Here is a 20,456-nt window from a genome sequence, read left to right as displayed (position 1 = left end):
CGTTAGGCGAGAAAACATGCACTCATCCATAGTCTTGAAATATGGCGACATGCACATGCATGGATGGAGCAGTATGCATATTACAGTGCCCTCTCAGTTCTCGCAAGAACATTTAACTATGTGGCTGTTTCGTTTCTCCGCTGATGGAGCTCAACGACGCTAAAGTTAATATCTAGCTGAATGTCAGCCAAAGTGAACGCTGTTCACTCAAAATTCCTCCTCTGAGTCGTACAGAGCGTGATGCGCCCGGTTCTGCTCTTGATGCTGGTTCAGAGGAGAGTCCCAAAAATTTTCGGTCTTGTGTCTCTTGTAGCAAACTGTCCCACACCTGGGTCCTTTCATGATCCACATCACGTCTTTCTCCGAACAAGAGGAGCATTCCTTTTATTTTGTGGAAGCAGTCTCTGCCAATCGCAAAGGACTTACCATCAAACTGCATCGAAATTTCGGCACTTTACTCCTTCCTAGTTCCTGTCAGTCAATCGGACATTTTGTGCCCACTCCAGACGCCTAAAAGCTACACGCGTACATCATGAACATACCACACGCAGTTCACGTGATCGACTGCGTCACTCATTTGTTTGTGTCCATCTGGAAATTCCCCAACACAGTTTTCTAAAGCTTCTTTCTGTACCACTCTTGTGGCCAATTACTTGCCCTCCTGGATAAGTCACGTGGCCCATTCGTTGTCCCGCACCGCAGGTTGCTTTAAGAGCTTTCCGTTGTACTTGGCCTGTGACGTCGCCCCTTGCATCTGCTCCCAAACGAAACGTTTCCTCCAGCATCTTGTTTCACCTCTTGCTCATTGACGTGCAGGATTTAGGTTAGGTGTGTTAATACTGTCGATTGAGTGTCATCCCTTTGTATTGCATACTGTACATTTTAATAGGCAAATCTGCTCATTTTCGCTGAAGTATGTCAGGTGACATTCACCTTCCTGTTATGATGTATAAAAAGTCTCATGTAAAGTGCAAAATTGGCATTCATTTAATCTGCCACCTTACACAGTGACTTGAACTTCAGTTATGTCATCGAGGTGGGCCCTTTTGTAGCCTTCTGTACATTCTGTTTGTTCATTAAGGATATAGTCTGGATTGCTGTTTTTGTGTGTTTTTAGAAGTAATTGAAATACCCACACACAAAAACAGCACCCCAGACTATATACTTAATGAACAAACTGAATTAGCTAACACCCCTTTTCTGAAAAATTTCCAAAAATTATTTCCACTCTCCAAAGCAAATAATATTCCTATGCTTATCTGCAGATCAAGTAGCAAATTTATATGTTACTACAATTCTCATGATGCTAAATGTAAATAAATAATGTACTATTTTACTGTACAGTACTAAAAAATTAATGTAACAATATTCGCTCTAAAGCTCACAAAACCAATGTCTCTCTGTACTAGTGTAAAAAGCGTTTCAGCTGCATAAGTGAATTTATGATCTTTTTCCAAACATCTCCATGATGTTACGACATATCATAGCATCTTTGTCACTCATATGTTTGTAAGCACTTTGTATTGTATCAAAACATGTGGTGTGTGCTAGAAATCTTTTCTGTGACAAATCTAAAGTGTTCAGAGAGAAAATTTACGTGTGCAATGATAAGAATGCATTGGGAATGTATTCAGATCTGTTTGACGAATGTAATGAAAACAAACACTCCAAACCGACATTTCACGTAAGTCACATCCAATGAAAATCTGTAATGCAACCATCTGTGGGGCGTGCTTATAATTATGTATTATTTATATTTTAGGACAATTAACCTGTAAAAAAAAGACATTATAATGAAAGCATAAACCGTCTGAAGATGAATCGTAACGATTCGAAACCGGTAACGCTACGTTTTGAATAAAGGAACTGAAAATAAATTTGTGGCTCGTTGCTGTCTCAACACCATCAAAAAACTAAGAATTAATTAACTTAAGTCCAGGAGAATTGGACTACTGCTTGACACGGATCAGTGGCGTATTTCACAAACGCGTTGCTAGAGAGCAACACCCTCTATTCGCTAGGGAGGTCTTTTGTGACCAAGCTTAGTGGAAACGTGTTGCTCTCGTGTTCGTGTTAGTTCAGGAGAAAAATCACATTCTCTGTACCGATAAACCGAAAAGTTTAATCATGTAGTTACGTAATTTTAGTATTAAGGCTTAAGTGTTGATGGATTTTTTTTAAATGCGAGCTTGACAGATGTGCAGGCATGAAACTAATCTAAAACGGACACTGAGTTAGCTATTTGCAGATAGAAGTTGGGAGAGATGGGCCACGTATAGTCGGGAGAGATGGATCAGCGTTATTTGGGAGAGATGGGCTACTTGTTTCAATGTGGGGGAGACGGAGCACAATTAAATTTAACTTCAAGGCATATAGAATAACGCCACTGAGGATGGCCGCAGTCCCAGGCTATGCTTATTTGTCGGAAGATACGTCTGTGCCAACAAATGGAAGAGCAGAACCTCACACAAGCAAGCTAGCCAACCACTTCAACGGTCATCAAAAGACGTAATTATCCCAAGCGCGTTGGAAAAGCAAGGTTACAAGCGCAAGTCAAATTCATTCATCGAAACAACGTCGGACTCTACTCCTACTGGACCCAAAATTTCCAATATTACCATCTTCAAAACTGACTACTACCAAGCCAACACAGAGAAAACTTTTGGAAGAAATTTCATTTGTTCCTTCTGTTGGCAAAATCATGTTTTTCAAGAGAAAGCTAGCGGAAGCAACTGCATCCAAAGGCCTAAAGTCTACTGGAAATATTAATACTGTAAGCACAAAGAGGGATGAGAGAAGAAGGAAAACAGAAAAAAGGCAAAAAAAGAGAAAATCAGACCGAATAAATTTTTTGAAAAATATAGTGCAAGTAGTTCACCATGTTCATCACATGCAGGCATTGTAGAAAATTACGGAAATAACTTTGATGAATGCAATGAAGACGAATGTGTTGGGTGTGGGGAAATCTATTACAAAACTAATAAAAATGATGATTAGATTCAGTGCGTTTCCTTTTCGCGATGGTCACGTGAATGTTGTTCAACATTTGGTAATAAAAGTAATTGCCGATGTCAGAGAAAGTCAGGTTCACGTTTGAACAAAACCAACAACTTATTAGAGAACCCAATGTTCAATAAAGATTTGCAGCACACTTATAAAACTGTTTCGGACTAAGATATTTAATAATATACACTGAAGAGCCAAAGAAATTAGTACAATTGCGTAACATCGCGTAGCGCCCCCAAGAGCACGTAGAAGTGCTGCAGCACGAGGTGCCATGGATGTCTGAAGCAGTGCTGAGGGAATTGACAACATGAACCCTGCAGGACTGTCCGTAAATCCGTAAGAGTACGAGGGGATGGAGACCTCTTCTGAACAGCACGTTGCAAACCATCCCAGATTTGATCAATAATGTTCATGTCGGAGGGAGAGGGGCGGAGGGTTGGTGGCCAGCGGAAGTGTTTAAACTCAGAAAGGCTTTCCTGGAGTCACTCGGTAGCAGTTCTGGACTTGAGGGGTGTGACATTGTCCTGTTGGAATTGCCCAAGTACGTCGGAATACACAATGGCTATGAATGCAGGTGATCAGACAGGATGCTTACGTACGTGTCACCTGTCAGAGTCGTATCTAGACGTATCAGGGGGTCCCATATCACTCCAACTGCACACGCCCCACACCATTACATAGCCTCGACCAGCTTGAACACTCCCCTGCTGATATGTAGGGTCCATGGATTTATGAGAGGTTGTCTCCATACCCATGCACGTCCATTCGCTCGATACAATTTGAAACGAGACTCGTCCGACCTGGCAACATATTTCCAGTCATCAACAGTCCAAAGTCTGTGTTGGCGGGCACAGGTGAGGCGTATAACTTTGTGTCGTGCAGTCATCAAGGGTACATAAGTGGGCCTTTGGCTCCGAAAGCCCACATCGATGATGTTTCGTTGACTGGTTCACACGCTGAAACTTGCTGATGGCCCAGCATTGAAATCTGCAGAAATTTGCGGGATGGCTGCGCTTCTGTCACATTGAACGATTTTCTTCAGTCGTCGTTGATCCCGTTCTTGCAGGATCTTTTTCCGGCCACAGCGATGTCGGAGTTTGATGTTTTACCGGATTCCTGATATTCACGGTACACTCGTGAAATGGTCGTACGGGAAAATCCCCACTTCATCGCTACCTCGGAAATACTGTGTCCCATCGCTCGTGCGCGGACTATATCACCACGTTCAGACTCACTTAAATCTTGATAACCTGCCACTGTAGCAGCAGTAAGCGATCTAACAACTGCGCCAGACATTTGTCTTACATAGGCGTTGCCGACCGCAGCGCCGTATTCTGCCTGTTTCGTATCTCTGTATTTGAATACGTCTGCTTATACTAGATTCTTTGCCGCTTCGGTGTAATTATGTACGCATCATAACATACTACAGATAATAATATGTAATTTTAACTGAGTCTTTTCTTCATGTATAGCCATTTTTATATGGTCCATCTCTCCCAATAAGCTGGTCCATCTCACCCATGAGTGAGTGGATGCAATGGACCACCGAAGTAGACTTTCATTTTATCAAATCACTTGTATTTTAAGTGATAGTGCCTCAATAATACTTATACTTATATGGTACACTATACGTTCATGCTGCCAGAAGTAAAAAAGAATTGAAAAACACGCAAATTGTATGCCGAAGGAAACAAGTGGCTCAACTCTGTAGGACTTACCGTAAGTAACTTTATTTTCGGGGAGCGATAACTGCAACTTCATGACTACCCTCGTGTTCACACCGTTTTACAACCGTAGCATTGCCGATAGTTGAGATTTATTACAGCTCCTAAATATTCCGGCAACGCGTTTGATGGTGCACGGTAAGGTGCAGTGTTTCTGCAACAAAAAAGCAACGGGCAGGCGACACCGAGACACGAGCGCCACTTGTTCGAAGTGGGAGCTCATCAATAAAACAATTACGAGGATCGGCCGCTGGTAATGCATAGCATCAGCCAGACAACCTTTGTCACTCCGAGAGAATTAAGGGTGGATTGAAATTCAGGAAATGCTTTGCTGCCTTTACTTTTCTATATATATGGTATGTTTCCTTTTCTGCAACGTGACTTATTTGGTTGTCACTATGTAAAATACGATACCTAAAGTCAATATTCCGAAAACAATAGAACAATAGAAATATGAAATAACTGAAGTGTACTATTTTTATTACAGTACATATGTTTGTAGGTAAATATCCACCAGTGAAGCGAAATGCTACCTGCATTGCATCTGTAAGTTATTCGCGCATCAGCAACAGCATCCGGCTACTCTTTGATCCGTGTCTGCAGCTATTAAAGGTTGCCGACTAGTTTCACCCTTTCCGTACATCGCACCGCTGATGACAGGTTTGCACATGGCCCGATTTTTTTCCCCCCCCTGTTGTCCGCCACTCGGCTTTGTGGTTTCGTTGTGAATTAAAGGAAAGTCATTTTGTAACGTCAGTAAAATCAAATTTAAACTCATTTCTTTCTGGGCCTAAAAATAGCACCAAAACATTTTTGTCCCTTATTGACGTTTAAAGCCTTTTCCTGGAAACAAATTTCGTGCTATTTTTGAACATTTTACCGACGAACCTACTTTAAGACCGATCTTGACAAAAACAACATAGCCTCCGATATTATCGACAAGTCCCGGTTATCTGAATATTTATAAGATGTCTGCTGTTTAAGAAATTAGCTGCTATCTTGAGTAATTAGGCAAAGCCTCAGCCTGTTAAGCTGTACTGTCTTATATGAATGTTTATACTAATGTATAAATTGAAAACGCCGTATGACCACACATAATTGAAGAAATAGTCACAGAACACACACGCACCAACTTAATACGTGCGTAAAAAAAAGCGGTTCAAATGGCTCTAAGCACTATGGGACTTAACATCTGAGCTCATCAGTCCCCTAGACTTAGATCTACTTAAACCTAACTAATCTAAGGACGTCACACACATCCAAGCCCGAGGCAGGATTCGAACCTGCGGCTGTAGCAGCAGCGCGGTTTCGGACTGAAGCGCCTAGAACCGCTTGGCCACACCGGCCGGAAATACGTGCACAGTGGTAATGAACTTGCATAGCTATGTACTCTAATACCTAACAGTGGGTAGTAAAAGTTATATAATGTGTTTATTTTCAGTTCATAGCCAAAAATGGTGCCATGGGGATGTTTCCTCGTACCGCTAACCACTGAATGTCGACTTCAGAGCTTCGATTACTGAAATGTTTCATCAGCCAGTGAGCTCATGACGTAACTTAAAACCAAAATTTGTAAACACTATTGAAAATAGGGAATGTCTCACTACCATATGCGCCACGAAATGTACCACTATTATACAAACAATAACAGTGCATGGTCTTCCGTAGTCATCTGCATTGCAGACCAGGTTCAGCGACCTGGCTTTCTGCACCTGTAAATTATTCATGCAAAAGAACGGAACATATATCGTTAATGGACTGAAATAACAGCGGGAGACTCTATTAATTGACCATTTGCGTACTGGTTGATCATTGATGCGACGAAGCCCGTACCATTACACGTGTACAAGATGGCGGTATAGCAGCATAGCACTATTTTAGTTCAATAATAATATAATGAGTTGCGTTGAGCGAAATAATTAACAGAAATATTACAATTAGTTATTGTACTGTCCTTCAGACTGTGCAGACACATCACAAAGACCATATGAGTTCTCATATACGTAAAATGAAATGTAAATCTCGAAAGATGCTCGAAATCACTTGTGTTCTAGATACATCTTTCAACAAGACAATATTTCATTTACAGTGGAGGGGAAGATGACACGATGGAATATTTAATTCAACAGGTGGAATAGATATTCATCGATCATATAAATCAGCTTCCAGATTACGAAACGACAAACGATCTGTGAGCATTTGTGCCGCCACGCGGAAGGAAACTACTTCACGTTAAAATTTATCATGTTCTGCAAGCGGAATGACTGAAAAATAACTCTGTGAATATTTATAACACACAGCAAAATCATCTTCAAACTGACTGTTAATCAACAGGGCAAGCAGTTGTAAAGATCTCACCCAAAGTCCCCACACTGCACGACTCTGAATTGCTCCGCGCCGACCAAGCAAAAAGCAGAACCCAGAAAGCTAGAAACGGAAACAAATTGGCGAGTGTCCATTCGAATCTACTCGGCCTCGTGGCCGGACAACCGCAAACGTTTATCATTGGCTGAAGGCCCTAGCAGAGCGCCAAAAATACCATACGCATCAGTGGTGCCAGAAAGAGATAACCGAAAGAGTTTAGCTCGACTAATCGAAGTTGACCATGGGATGATCCTGTACACAAGCCCTTACTGCTGCTCACGAAGATTTATAATAGTTGTATGAGGCTGGGCTATTTTCCAGGCGCATGGATGGTCGCTCGAATCACCCCGATCCCAAAACATAACAAAGACCTTAGTCTACTGATTAACCACTGTCCTATCAGGATACTTTCCACCTTATCAAAGTTGCTGGAAAGCCTCATTTTGCACCGCATGATACCATTTATCCAAGATAAGGGCATCATAAGGCAAGATCAGTTTGCGTTCCAGTTTCGCTTTCAGCTGAACTTCAACTACTGCGAGTCACAGAGTACATCGCCTATAACATGAATGTTTCCAGTTATAGTGGCCAACTTTTTAGACAGAAAAAAAACTTATAATCGTTTGTGGACTGAGAAGCTCTTGATCAACTGCACGGTCCGCAAACCTTGTCTGACTATTCTCTTTGGATAATCGGCAGTTTTCTCCAATTCCAGCACATAGTGGTACACATCGATGAGCAATGCTCCAGTGTTGGACGCCTAAAGGAGGGTCTCCCACAGGGCTCGGTCTTGTCCCCAACTCCATTTATCATTTATGTTAACGACTTATTCATCCTGCCCCAGGTCGTCCTAGCTCAGTTCGCAGATGATACAGCCTTACTCAACGGTAGGCGGCGGATTACTGCAGCACTTGGGAGACTGCATCGTCAACTCACACTGACGGAACAGTGGATATTAGATTATCACATTCGTCTCAACGTCGACAAAACTAAAGCTGACCTCTTCAGTAGCAAACGCCAAGACTTGCAGGACAGGCTTACTCTTCACCATCAAGAGCTTGCATGAATGGACGAAATAAAACGCTTAGGGGTGACCATGGATAGCAAATCCCTTTTCAAACGTCATATACACAACAAGAGGATTCAACTATTATATCTCCTATACCAACTGTACCCCTTGATGTGCAGTGTATCAAGCGACCGTTTTACCTGCACTTCTTTACGGCTGCTCCATGTGGGGAACTACCAGCCTGTCCAACCTTCGGTCACTATAAGTCATTCAAAACAGATGCCTGTGCCTCATCTTACAAGGGAACCTCCCCATCGCACCCCCCTCAGATTTAGTTATAAGTTGGCACAGTGGATAGGCCTTAAACAACTGATCACAGATCAACTGAGAAAACAGGAAGAAGTTGTGTGGAACTGTGAAAAAATAAGCAAAGTATACAAACTGAGTAGTTCATGGGAAGATAGGCCACATTAAGGAAACGGGGAAACACAGGAGCGCCGTGGTCTCGTGGTAACGTGAGCAGCTGCGGAACGAAAGGTCCTTGGTTCAAATCTTCCATCGAGTGAAAAATTTAATTTTTTATTTTCAGTTTATGTGACAAACACTTATGTTTTCATCACTTTTTTGGGAGTGATTATCACATTCACAAGAAAACCTAAATCGGGCAAGGTAGAAGAATCTTTTTACCCATTCGCCAAGTGTACAAGTTAGGTGGGTCGACAACATATTCCTGTCATGTGACGCACATGCCGTCACCAGTGTTGTATAGAATATATGGGACGTGTTTTCCTGTGGAGGAATCGGTTGACCTATGACCTTGCGATCAAATGTTTTCGGTTCCCATTGGAGAGGCACATCCTTTCGTCTACTAATCGCACGTTTTTGCGATGCGGTCGCAAAACACAGACACTAAACTTATTACAGTGAACAGAGACGTCAATGAACGAACGGACAGATAATAACTATGCAAAATTAAAGAAAGTAAAATTTTCACTTGAGGGAAGATTTGAACCAAGGACCTCTCCTTCTGCAGCTGCTCACGCTACCACAGGACCACGGCACTCCTCAGCTCACACTCTCCTTGATGCTGCCTATCTTGCCCATGGACTACTCAGTTTGTATATTTTGGTTATTTTTCACAGTTCCACACAACTTCTTCCTGTTTTCTCAATTGATCTGTGTTCAGTTTATCAAGGCCTAGCCACTGTGCCAACTTATAACTAAATCTGAGGGGGGTGCGATGGGGAGGTTCCCCTGTTAGGAGCTCCGAAGTGGACCCGGATAGCTGATCTTCACGCCGAACTCAACGTCTCACGCATCTCTGGTCACACCCCATCTGCAACAGAGAAACTCCTCCACAGTATCGATGAACTCAGGCCCATCATCTGACACCGGGAATCTATCGCTCCACAACGGTGGCACCGAGTTCAGGTCCCTCTTACAACCACCGAGGCCCTCCAATAACCAAATCCAATGAAAACCAACACCTTCAGTGGGGCCACAGGCTACCGGCCGTCCCCCCACCCTCTCCACCCCCTCCACCTCATGTTTATGTCTGAATAAAGCTTGAACAAATACCTACGTCGTCCCGACCGACATCCTAGAGGTTCAGAATTGCTTTGGCACCCCCCCCCCTCCCCCCCCCCCCCCCCCCCCCGCCTCCCTAGGATGATCTTGTAGGCAATTACAAAGATAAATTCGTGGTTTTAGAAGGCAAAGATACTGCAGCCAAAAATACAAGTGCAACTGAACGGACAACTTTCACATTCTGTCGTCCTTACTGGAACTGATTTTGTGAAATCTGCTGCCGAACTTTCCACGACATTGGGAAGTCGAATGAAGTAGCCACAGGGCGGGCCAAGGCGTGCAAAACTTGACGTAGGCCGAGCGAGTGACTCGTGTGCGGGCCACGGCTCAACATGTCTCGGCTTTGGTCGTTTCTTCATGGAAGTACTCGGTTCAGCACGGCATTTCTTTTAGTACTGCGGTACTGCATTTTTTCTGTTGGCACGACTTTCTTCGGTTCGGAAGAATTAACCTTCACTACTAGTTCATGGTGTGGGTTCCTGTAGTCATGTCCTAGTTCATGAACCACGGGCAACGTATGAGTGGCCAAGTAAGTGGTCCCGACAGTCGGGATACCAATTACTTTGGAATAAGGCTGGGCATCTCGGACATATTCTGAGTCGTGGTCACCTTTGTGCTCATACGGCAAAGACTACCAAATCCACCGGTTAGTCCATCAACCGTTAGGGGTAAAACCCAATGGGACTCGGGGCATGTAAGGCTAGCAACCTGCTTCTCCGGTACTTTAAATATGATGCTGGCAACAATCAGAGCAAAATGCCTCGGACCTTTGGAGGTGACGGAGTCTCACCTCTAACTGACAAACCAGGGGCTCCTAAGATACGACTTGGCAAACAAATGGTAATGAGATGGGGAGCTATTAATATCAATGGGGGCTACTCTGGGAAGAAGGTAGAGCTGGCAGAGGCTGCAAGTAAGATGGGGCTGGACGTTTTAGCTGTTAGTGACATTCGGGTAAGGGGTGAGAAAGAAGAGGAAGTGGGAGAATACAAGGTCTACCTGTCAGGAGTCAAAGCAGGAATAGCACAATGCGGTGTAGGGCTTTACATCAGGAAAGAAATGGAACCCAGCGTAGTTGCAATAAGGTATGTAAACGAACGACTGATGTGGATAGATTTGACAGTGTCTAGCAAGAAAATTAGGATTGTGTTAGTATATTCGCATTGTGAAGGGACAGATCAAGATAAGATGGATAGTTTTTATGAGGCACTCAGTGATGTAGTTGTTAGAGTAAAGGACAAGGACAGTGTTCTGCTCATGGGTGATTTTAATGCCGGGATTGGAAATCGAACAGAAGGGTATGAAAAGGTTATGGGTAAATTTGGAGAGGATATGGAGGCCAACAGGAACGGGAAACAACTCTTGGATTTCTGTGCCAGTATGGGCTTAGTAATCACAAACTCCTTTTTTAAACATAAGAACATTCACCGGTATACTTGGTAAGGCAGGGGAACCAGATCTGTCATTGACTATATAATAACAGATCTGGAATTCAGGAAGGCTGTGAGGGACACACGTGTATTCAGGGGATTCTTTGATGACACTGATCATTATATAATCTGCAGTGAAATTGGGATTGTGAGGCCGAAAGTGCAGGAGGTCAGGTCCATATATAGGAGGATAAGAGTGGAGAAACTTCAGGATAAGGAAATCAGGCACATGTACATAACAGCAATCTCAGAAAGGTACCAGTTAGTTGAATGTAGTCAATTACAGTCATTGGAAAAGGAATGGACAAGGTACAGGGACACAGTACTAGAAGTGGCTAAAGAATGTCTTGGAACAGTAGTATGTAAAAGTAGGATGAAGCAAACAGCTTGGTGGAATGACACAGTCAAGGTAGCCTGTAAAAGGAAAAAGAAGGCGTATCAAAAATGGCTACATACTAGAACTCAGGTGGACAGAGAAAGTTATGTTGAAGAAAGAAACAAAGCCAAACAGATAATTGCAGCATCCAAGAAGAAATCTTGGGAAGACTTTCGAAACAGGTTGGAGACTATGGGTCAAACTGCTGGAAAACCATTCTGGAGTGTAATTAGCAGTCTTCGAAAGGGAGGTAAGAAGGAAATGACAAGTATTTTGGACAGGTCAGGAAAACTGCTGGTGAATCCTGTGGATGCCTTGGGCAGATGGAGGGAATATTTTGAAGAGTTGCTCAATGTAGGTGAAAATACGATCATTAATGTTTCAGATTTCGAGGTAGAATTGGATAGGACTGATGATGGAAATAGGATCACATTTGAGGAAGTGGAAAAAATGGTCAATAGATTGCAGTGCAATAAAGCAGCTGGGGTGGATGAAATTAAGTCGGAACTCATCAAATACAGTGGAATGTCAGGTCTTAAATAGCTACACAGGATAATTGAAATGGCCTGGGAGTCGGGACAGGGTCCATCAGACTGGACAAAAGCAGTAATCACACCAATCTTTAAACATGGAAACAGAAAAGATTGTAACAACTACAGAGCTATCTCTTTAATCAGCGTTGTGGGTAAAATCTTCTCAGGTATAGTTGAAAGGAAAGTGCGAGTATTAGTTGACGACCAATTGGATGAAAATCAGTGTGGGTTTAGGCCTCTTAGAGGTTGTCAGGACCAGATCTTTAGCTTACGGCAAATAATGGAGAAGTGTTATGAGTGGAACAGGGAATTGTATCTATGCTTTATAGATCTAGAAAAGGCATATGACTGGGTTCCTAGGAGGAAGTTATTGCCTGTTTTACGAGATTATGGAATAGGAGGCAAACTTTTGCAAGCAATTAAAGGTCTTTACGTGGATAGTCAGGCAACAGTTAGAGTTGACGGTAAATTGAGTTCATGGTTCAGAGTAGATTCAGAGGTAAGACAAGGCTGCAACCTGTCTCCACTGTTGTTCATGTTATTGATGGATCATATGTTGAAAACAATAGACTGGCTGGGTGAGATTAAGATATGAACACAAAATAAGCAGTCTTGCATATGCGGATGACTTAGTTGTGATGGCAGATTCGATTGAAAGTTTGCAAAGTAATATTTCAGAGCTAGATCAGAAATATAAGGACTATGGTATGAAGATTAGCATCTCCAAAACGAAAGTAATGTCAGTGGGAAAGAAATATAAACGGATTGAGCGCCAAATAGGAGGAACAAAGTTAGAACAGGTGGACGGTTTCAAGTACTTAGGATGCATATTCTCACAGGATGGCAACATAGTGAAAGAACTGGAAGCGAGGTGTAGCAAAGCTAATGCAGTGAGCGCTCAGCTACGATCTACTCTCTTCTGCAAGAAGGAAGTCAGCACCAAGACTAAATTATCTGTGCACCGTTCAATCTTTCGACCAACTTTGTTGTATGGGATGCGAAAGTTGGGTGGATTCAGGTTACCTTATCAATAAGGTTGAGGTTACGGATATGTAAGTAGCTAGGATGATTGCAGATACTAGTAGATGGGAACAATGGCAGGAGGGTGTCCACAATGAGGAAATCAAAGAAAAACTGGGAATGAACTCTATAGATGTAGCAGTCAGGGCGAACAGGCTTAGATGGTGGGGTCATGTTACACGCATGGGAGAAGCAAGGTTACCCAAGAGACTCATGGGTTCAGCAGTAGAGGGTAGGAGGAGTCGGGGCAGACCAAGGAGAAGGTACCTGGATTCGGTTAAGAATGATTTTGAAGTAATAGGCTTAACATCAGAAGAGGCACCAATGTTAGCACTGATCAGGGGGTCATGGAGGAATTTTATAAGGGGGACTATGCTCCAGACTGAAAGCTGAAAGGCATAATCAGTCTTAAATGACGATGATAAATGATGATGATGATGATGATGTTGATGCTTGTTCGTGTTATGAAGGACGTTCGCAGGCCCAGCAGATTTTTAAACAAAAAGAGGCAGTGTAGCGTTTTATAGTTACAAGTCTTTAAAAATAAATAGGAATGACAGAAGATAGGTATGAAAATTCTCAATATCTACAACGCAGTCGCCTAAGCGACGGGTACTGCAAATTTGCTATGAAACGATGTTACAGTACTAAGCAGAAAGAATATAAGATTTAGGTGACACTGAAAATGTAAAAAATTAAAACGTCCGAGAGACTGGATTCATTGCTCAGTAGATTAATAAGTACTTCGAGCTAAATTATCAGAAGAAACTGGTAGTATGAATAATAATTTTTCTGAAACCGTGCGCATTACTCCATTATCAGTTGTAACAGTTTTCGATGGAACAGAACGGAAAGTATAGAGACTTTATATATTACTGCGAAGTACCTTTGTTAAGTCGAGAGGCATCTGAGGAACGATTTAAAATTCGGTATTGTTGAATTTGTGGCAACGGCCTTGCGGCAGTGGATACACCGGTTCCTTTCAGATTACCCAAGTTAAGTGCTGTCAGGCGTGGCTGGCACTTGGATGGGTGACCGTCCAGGCGGCCATGCGCTGTTGCCATTTTTCGGGGTGCACTCAGCCTCGTGATGCAAATTGAGGAGCTACTCGACAGAATAGTAGCGGCTCCGGCAAAGAAAACCATCATAATGACTGGGAAAGCAGTGTCGAGACACATGCCCCTCCTATCCGCATCCTCAGCTAAGGATGACTCGCCGGTCGGATGGTCCTGATGGACCACTTGTGGTCTGAAGACGGAGTGCTTTTTTATTGTTGAGTTTATGAAGGAGAAAGGTAGTGCAGGAACGAAAATTAGAACATCTGAAATGGGTTGCAGAACTCGCGTTTTAAGTTAATTTAACTGGACACTGTCCACAGTAAGACATTGTAGGGTGAGAAACAATTTCTTTCTGATTTGATGGGAATGCATTTAGAAAGAAAATAGCGTTATAGAAGTGACGCCTTCTGACAACACAGCCCAGTTCCCTAAGCTCATTGCCATTGAAGAAAATGCAAAGTTAGAAAAATTGATTATTGCCTTGAAAGAATTACAAGGTGATATTCCTAAAAGTTTTGAGGACACTGTCAATTTACATCTGTTTTCTAGATCGTTTGATGTCTGAGTTGAAAGCGCCCCTTTAACTGTGAGGATGCAACTGATTGACCCACAAGATAATTCCCGTTTTAATGACAAATCCTTTTATGTTAAAACTCTCCAGGACGTCTACAGTGCTTTCCTTGGGTAAAGATTCCACATCTCCACAAAGAGGTTGCAAAGGTGCTATAATATTTTGATTGATGTACATGTGTAAAGTACCTTATTTCAATTATAAAACTAAAAAAGTAACGAACACGTGGCAACCTGAGTGCGAAAACCTTTGAAATTGTCTGCGTTTCACTGTATGCCGACAGTTAGTAGCAAATAAAAACTATGTATCATCACTCAGACAGCGTGGCGTGGTGGTGCCGGAAATGTGCAGCGAGGCTGAGCGCTAAAGGCACTCGTAAACGAGCAAACTTGTTTGTCAAATTCGCCCTTGTGATTTGTCAAACAAGCCTATAAGCGTACAAACGAAGTTTGTCACTTTAATCTATCAAGCAGACGCTGTTCGTATTTCGATAGTAGTGAAAATGGCCACAAGTGTAGACAAAGTATTCACTCTGGCACTGTGTTTAAAGACGAAGAAGAAAATAAAATGATGGTACAGGGAATGGCTTAAAATGAGAGAGATTTGCCTATGACACTCTGCCACAGGAAATATTAGTCCCATAACCCGATTATAACATCAACTTTCTTCGAATCAACAATGAAACTTTTAAAAACTTATTAAGGCCCTCAGAAAAGAGAGGAAACATGTCTGCCAAATGTGCCCTTTTTTAGGCATGGATGTATCAAACAAGCCTGCACACATACCAAGAAAGCTTGTCAGTTTAACCTTACTTTTAAAGCAGACGCTTTTCGTGTGTGACGAATTTGGCACTAGTGAGAACGGCTGCAAATGCAGGTAAAAATATTTCTGACACACACTCTGGCACTGTGCTCAAAAAGAAAACAAGACGCTGGTCTAGGGAATGGTTTAAAGAGAGAGATATTTACAGGTAAACCTGTTAATGGAAATGTTATACTCAGAATCTGATGACTACTTCGACTTTCTGCGAATGGACAGCGAAAATTTTAATAATCTGTTCAGAGTTAAGTTGTCCTCGCATTGAAAAAGAAGACACAGATATGTGAAAAATTATTCTCTTCTGCTTGCTGCTCTAACGCTGTTTCATTCAAGTACCACATCGTATGAACATATAGCCCACATCGTCAGTGGAAGAACTGGGGAATTTAGAATTATTTTTTTCCATTGCACTCCCATTGGTAAGTTATGTGTTGTTGTTGTTGTTGTTGCGGTGGTCTTCAGTCCTGAGACTGGTTTGATGCAGCTCTCCATGCTACTCTATCCTGTGCAAGCTTCTTCATCTCCCAGTACCCACCGCAGCCCACATCCTTCTGAATCTGCTTAGTGTATTCATCTCTTGGTCTCCCTCTACGATTTTTACCGTCCACACTGCCCTCCAGTACTAAATTGGTGATCCCTTGATGCCTCAGAACATGTCCTACCAACCGATCCCTACTGATTTTGTTCATAATCTCTTCCTGCATTATACATGGCTAGGAGATGTGTTTCCTCCACAATTTTGGTACCTGAAGCCATTTTATTTTTATTCTTGATCATAATTTGTATAGTTGTGGAAACTCAAGATACAGTGAGATAAACTGCAATAAAACAATTTTTCAGTAAACATACATGGCCAATCATCGACACAAACAATGTGTGCCATCTTGTCAGACTTACCATCAACCATAATATCTCGCAAACACGTCACGCGATCTGTGCTTGACAAACATATCAAGCAGATCTGTATACAGTCAAATGCTTGCCAAACAAAGTACAGTTTGACAAATTGTTTGATCGTGTACGAGGACCTTAAGGCACTGCCCTGGGAGTTGAGATCTTGGCTGCCCCTGGTTTATCATATGTACAGGCGTGTTTTTTTAAGTAAGTACCGTTTTGAAATTAAAAAAAGACGTGCTAAGATATCTCAACAATTTTATTTTTACATGAAAGCCTGTACCTTAATCTACTTTTCTACATATTTTCCGTCAATATTGAGGCACTTGTCATAACGTTCTACCAGTTTTTGAATTCCGTCCTCATAGAATTCTGCCACCTAGCTTGTTAACCACTGCATCACCACTGTTTTGACTTCGTCATCATCTTAAAGACGCTGACTGCCCAGATGTTTCTTCAAGTGCAGGAACAGATGGTAGTCACTGGGCGCAAGATCGGGGCTGTACGGAGGATGATCTAAAGTTTCCCATTGAAAGGATGTGATTGATGAGATCTTTGGTCTGATTCTCCACATGCGGATGGGCATTGTCTTGCAGTAAAACGATTCCCTTGCTCAACTAGCCGCATATTTTGTTCTGAATTGAAGGCCACAGATTGTGCAATGTCTTACAGTAAGCTGCTGCATTGATTGTCTCATTACGAGGCGGAAATTCCACGAGCAATACTCCTTTTCTGTCCCAAAAAACTGTGCACATGATTTTCCGGGAAGAAATTGTTTCCTTAAACTTCACTTTTCTGGGTGAATTTGTATGCCGCCATTCCTTGGACTGTTGCGTTGATTCTGGTGTGATGTAGGCTACCCATGTTTCATCGCCTGTAACAATTTGGCTTAAGAAATCATCACCATCATTGTGGTACCGCTCAAGGAAAGTCAATACACTGTCTAAACGTTTAGTTTTGTGCACATCCGTCAACATTTTCGGTACCCAACGTGCGCACAAGTTTCGGCAATTCAAGTGCTCGGTCACAATGCCATACAAAACACTACGAGAAACATTAGGAAAGCCATCCCACAAGGAGGAAATCGTAAAGCGTCTGTTTTCTCTCACCTTATTGTACACTTCCTGCACCAAAATTTCATTCAAAATGGTTCAAATGGCTCTGAGTACTATGCGACTCTGAGGTCATCAGTCGCCTATAACTTAGAACTAATTAAACCTAACTAACCTAAGGACATCACACACATCCATGCCTGAGGCAGGATTCGAACCTGCGACCGTAGCGGTCGCTCGGTTCGAGACTGTAGCGCCTAGAACCGCTCGGCCACTCCAGCCGGCAAACTTTCATTAAGGACCAAAGGACGCTCACTCTTTTGTTCATCATGCACATTTGTGCGGCCATCTTTAAATGCTCTTACCCACTTTCTTACCATTCCATCACTCATAATGTTTTCTCCGTAAACTGCACTGATCTCACGATGAATATCGATAACTTTTAGGCCTTTAGATCTAAGAAATCTTATAACAGCCCGTACTTCACCGTCGGCGGGACTCACGATTATCGGAGGCATCTTAAACACTCAGTACACAACGTTAACAAGGAAGAATCAGACTGTAATGGCGTCAGTGCGTAGACAACATATGTAGGTACCCAGTGCGCATGCGCTGAACGCCGACCGCAGCGCTGCGGCCGCGGTGTGGCAAAACAGTACTTAAAAAAAGGCGCCTCGTACCTCCATTCACCATAAATTATTGTAGTTATCCACAGGCGTAAACGCGGATATACGAATCCGTCTGGATATCTACTTTAGGAGTACATTACGGTTACTTTTATTTCTGTCAACAAGTACATGTACCCCGAACGCACCTGCAGCAGGCAGCTGTAAAATTATGAAAATTTCCCCACTAACCTCATCAAAGGCTGTAGCGTCCGCATAAGCTGTGTCATTTGCGGTCATATTGTGCCCTTCGGCGACGCTGACGTTGGTGCTGTCGCCTCCCTCGCAGTAGCCGGCCGTTGCCGCCGCAGCCTCCCTCCTCCTCACCATGGCCACGATGGCGATGTTGAGGTTGACGCGCACCGAGTAGTTGAGGGCGAAGCCGCAGAACGCCAACAGCCACAGCACGTTGCCGGCCGACAGCCGCGCTGCAACACAGTCCGCCATCCACTCTCTGCCGCTGCAGCGTTTCGTTTTGGAAGGCACTAAACGAGCAAAGGCCTTCTGTGTCCTCGTCTCGCAGTAATACTGTTATGTACACAGTTCCGCGTAGTCGGCGCGTACACAACTTTCCCACTAGAGCGCGCCCCGCTAAGCACAACAGCGCAGGCGCAGCGCTCGTCCGTCTCCACACTACGAGATGGCGCTGTCTTAGAGACAGACCAAATTCTGCTTCCGCCGATCCGCGTATTAATATGTAATGCAGCCAATGAGACTGCTGCTAACGTAGAACCTTTTTTCCTCGCGGATCCCACTCGCGCAGTGATACCTGAACGCGCGAGGTATTATAACGAGTGTACAGACCTCCGATTAGTCAGTCTGCATTAGTCTGCATTAGTCTGTAGTCAAGTTTCAGCCTGCGCCTAATAAGATTATCATATTCCTGTACATATCCATGAAGATAAATGAATAGACACTTTGTCAAGTATCAGAGATATATGAGAATAAGATTAACGTACCAAGACCAAAGGAACTTCAGATTGTCAATTGTAAATAGCATCCTGAACCAAGTTAAGTTATTTCTAAGCTTTTTATTGTTTTAATAAATGTGTGTGAAAATTAATCAAGTTCTGTTTAAAGTCAGTCACCGTCAATCTGCTACTCTAAGCGTGCAACTGGCATTTCTATCGTCCGACCTAATGGCAGAAGATAAACACGCCACGATAAAACCACGAGACATATTGCTGACATTCGCCTACTTGGTTAGAGCGACAAGTCAAATAATCTGATGGTGTGTGTACTGGAGGTCTTACAGTAAGCACACCACAAATACACACATCACGTTTTCCTCTAGTGTGCGTCTTCAATTGGTGTTCCACATCCCAGTCTTATAGAGGCAGCACAATTCGTCCTGAAGTTTCTGGAAACACCGATGTATGTAATTTATACGGGAGCTCATTTTCAAGTTTCTGTACAACCAACCAATCACCTTTCTGAAAGCGATAGCTCTAAGACAAGGCAAAGTTTTTCGATACTTAAACGACACTTATTACTTTTTTCCGTGGCAATTAGAGTGTACACAAGTACAAAATAACATTTATTTGGTAGGTGAACATTTGGATTATTAACTACGTGTTGTGTAACTACGTCTCCATCTACATCTACATGATTACTCTGCAGTTCACAATTAAGCACCTAGGAGGGTTCATCGAACCACCTTCAAGCTATTTCTCCACCATTCCACTCTCCAACAGCGCGCGGAGAAACGAGCCCTTACATCTTTCTGTACAAGTTCTGATTTCTATTTTATTATGATGATCATTTCTCACTGCGTAGTTGGGGACAAACAAAATATTCTGGCAATCTGTGGAGAAACCTGGTGTTTGAAACTTCACGAGAAGATCCTGTCGCAACGAAAAACGCCTTTTTTTTAAATGATTGTCACCCCAATTCATGTATCACGTTCGTGGCACTCTCTCCCCTATTCCGCGATAATACAAAACGAGCTGCACTTCTTTGAACTTTTTCGATGTACTTCGTCAGTCCCATATGATGCAGATCCAACACCTCAGAGCAATATTCCAGAAGAGGCTGGACAAGCGTTGTGTAAGCAATCTCTTTCGTATACCTGCTGCACTTTCTAAGTGTTCTGTCAATAAATCTCAGTGTTTGGTCTGCTTTTCCCACAATATTATTTATGTGATCGTTCCAATTTTAGTTATTCGTAATTCCAATCCATAAGTATTTGGTTGAATGGACAGCATTTAGATTTGTGTGATTTATCGCGTAACCGAAATTTAGCGGATTTCGTTTAGTGCTCACACTTCACACTATTCATTATTGGGACTCAATTGTTAGTTTTCCCACCATACAGATATCTTGTCTAAATCACTTGCCATTTCGTTTTG

At 42.7% G+C, this 20,456-nt stretch overlaps 1 protein-coding gene across 1 annotated transcript in view; it reads right to left on the bottom strand.

Annotated features, from left to right (window-relative positions):
* LOC126456157 (vesicular glutamate transporter 3-like) overlaps positions 1-18,555 on the bottom strand; it is a 176,683-nt gene extending 158,128 nt beyond the window's left edge. The window contains 1 exon segment of the mRNA XM_050091911.1: positions 18,301-18,555. Coding sequence (XP_049947868.1) covers positions 18,301-18,555 — 255 coding nt within the window.
* Positions 18,556-20,456: the final 1,901 nt, after the last annotated feature.

Source organism: Schistocerca serialis, chromosome 2 (genome assembly GCF_023864345.2).
Source record: "Schistocerca serialis cubense isolate TAMUIC-IGC-003099 chromosome 2, iqSchSeri2.2, whole genome shotgun sequence".
Taxonomy (NCBI): Eukaryota; Metazoa; Arthropoda; class Insecta; order Orthoptera; family Acrididae; genus Schistocerca; species Schistocerca serialis.
This window is presented reverse-complemented; position numbering and strand designations above follow the sequence as displayed.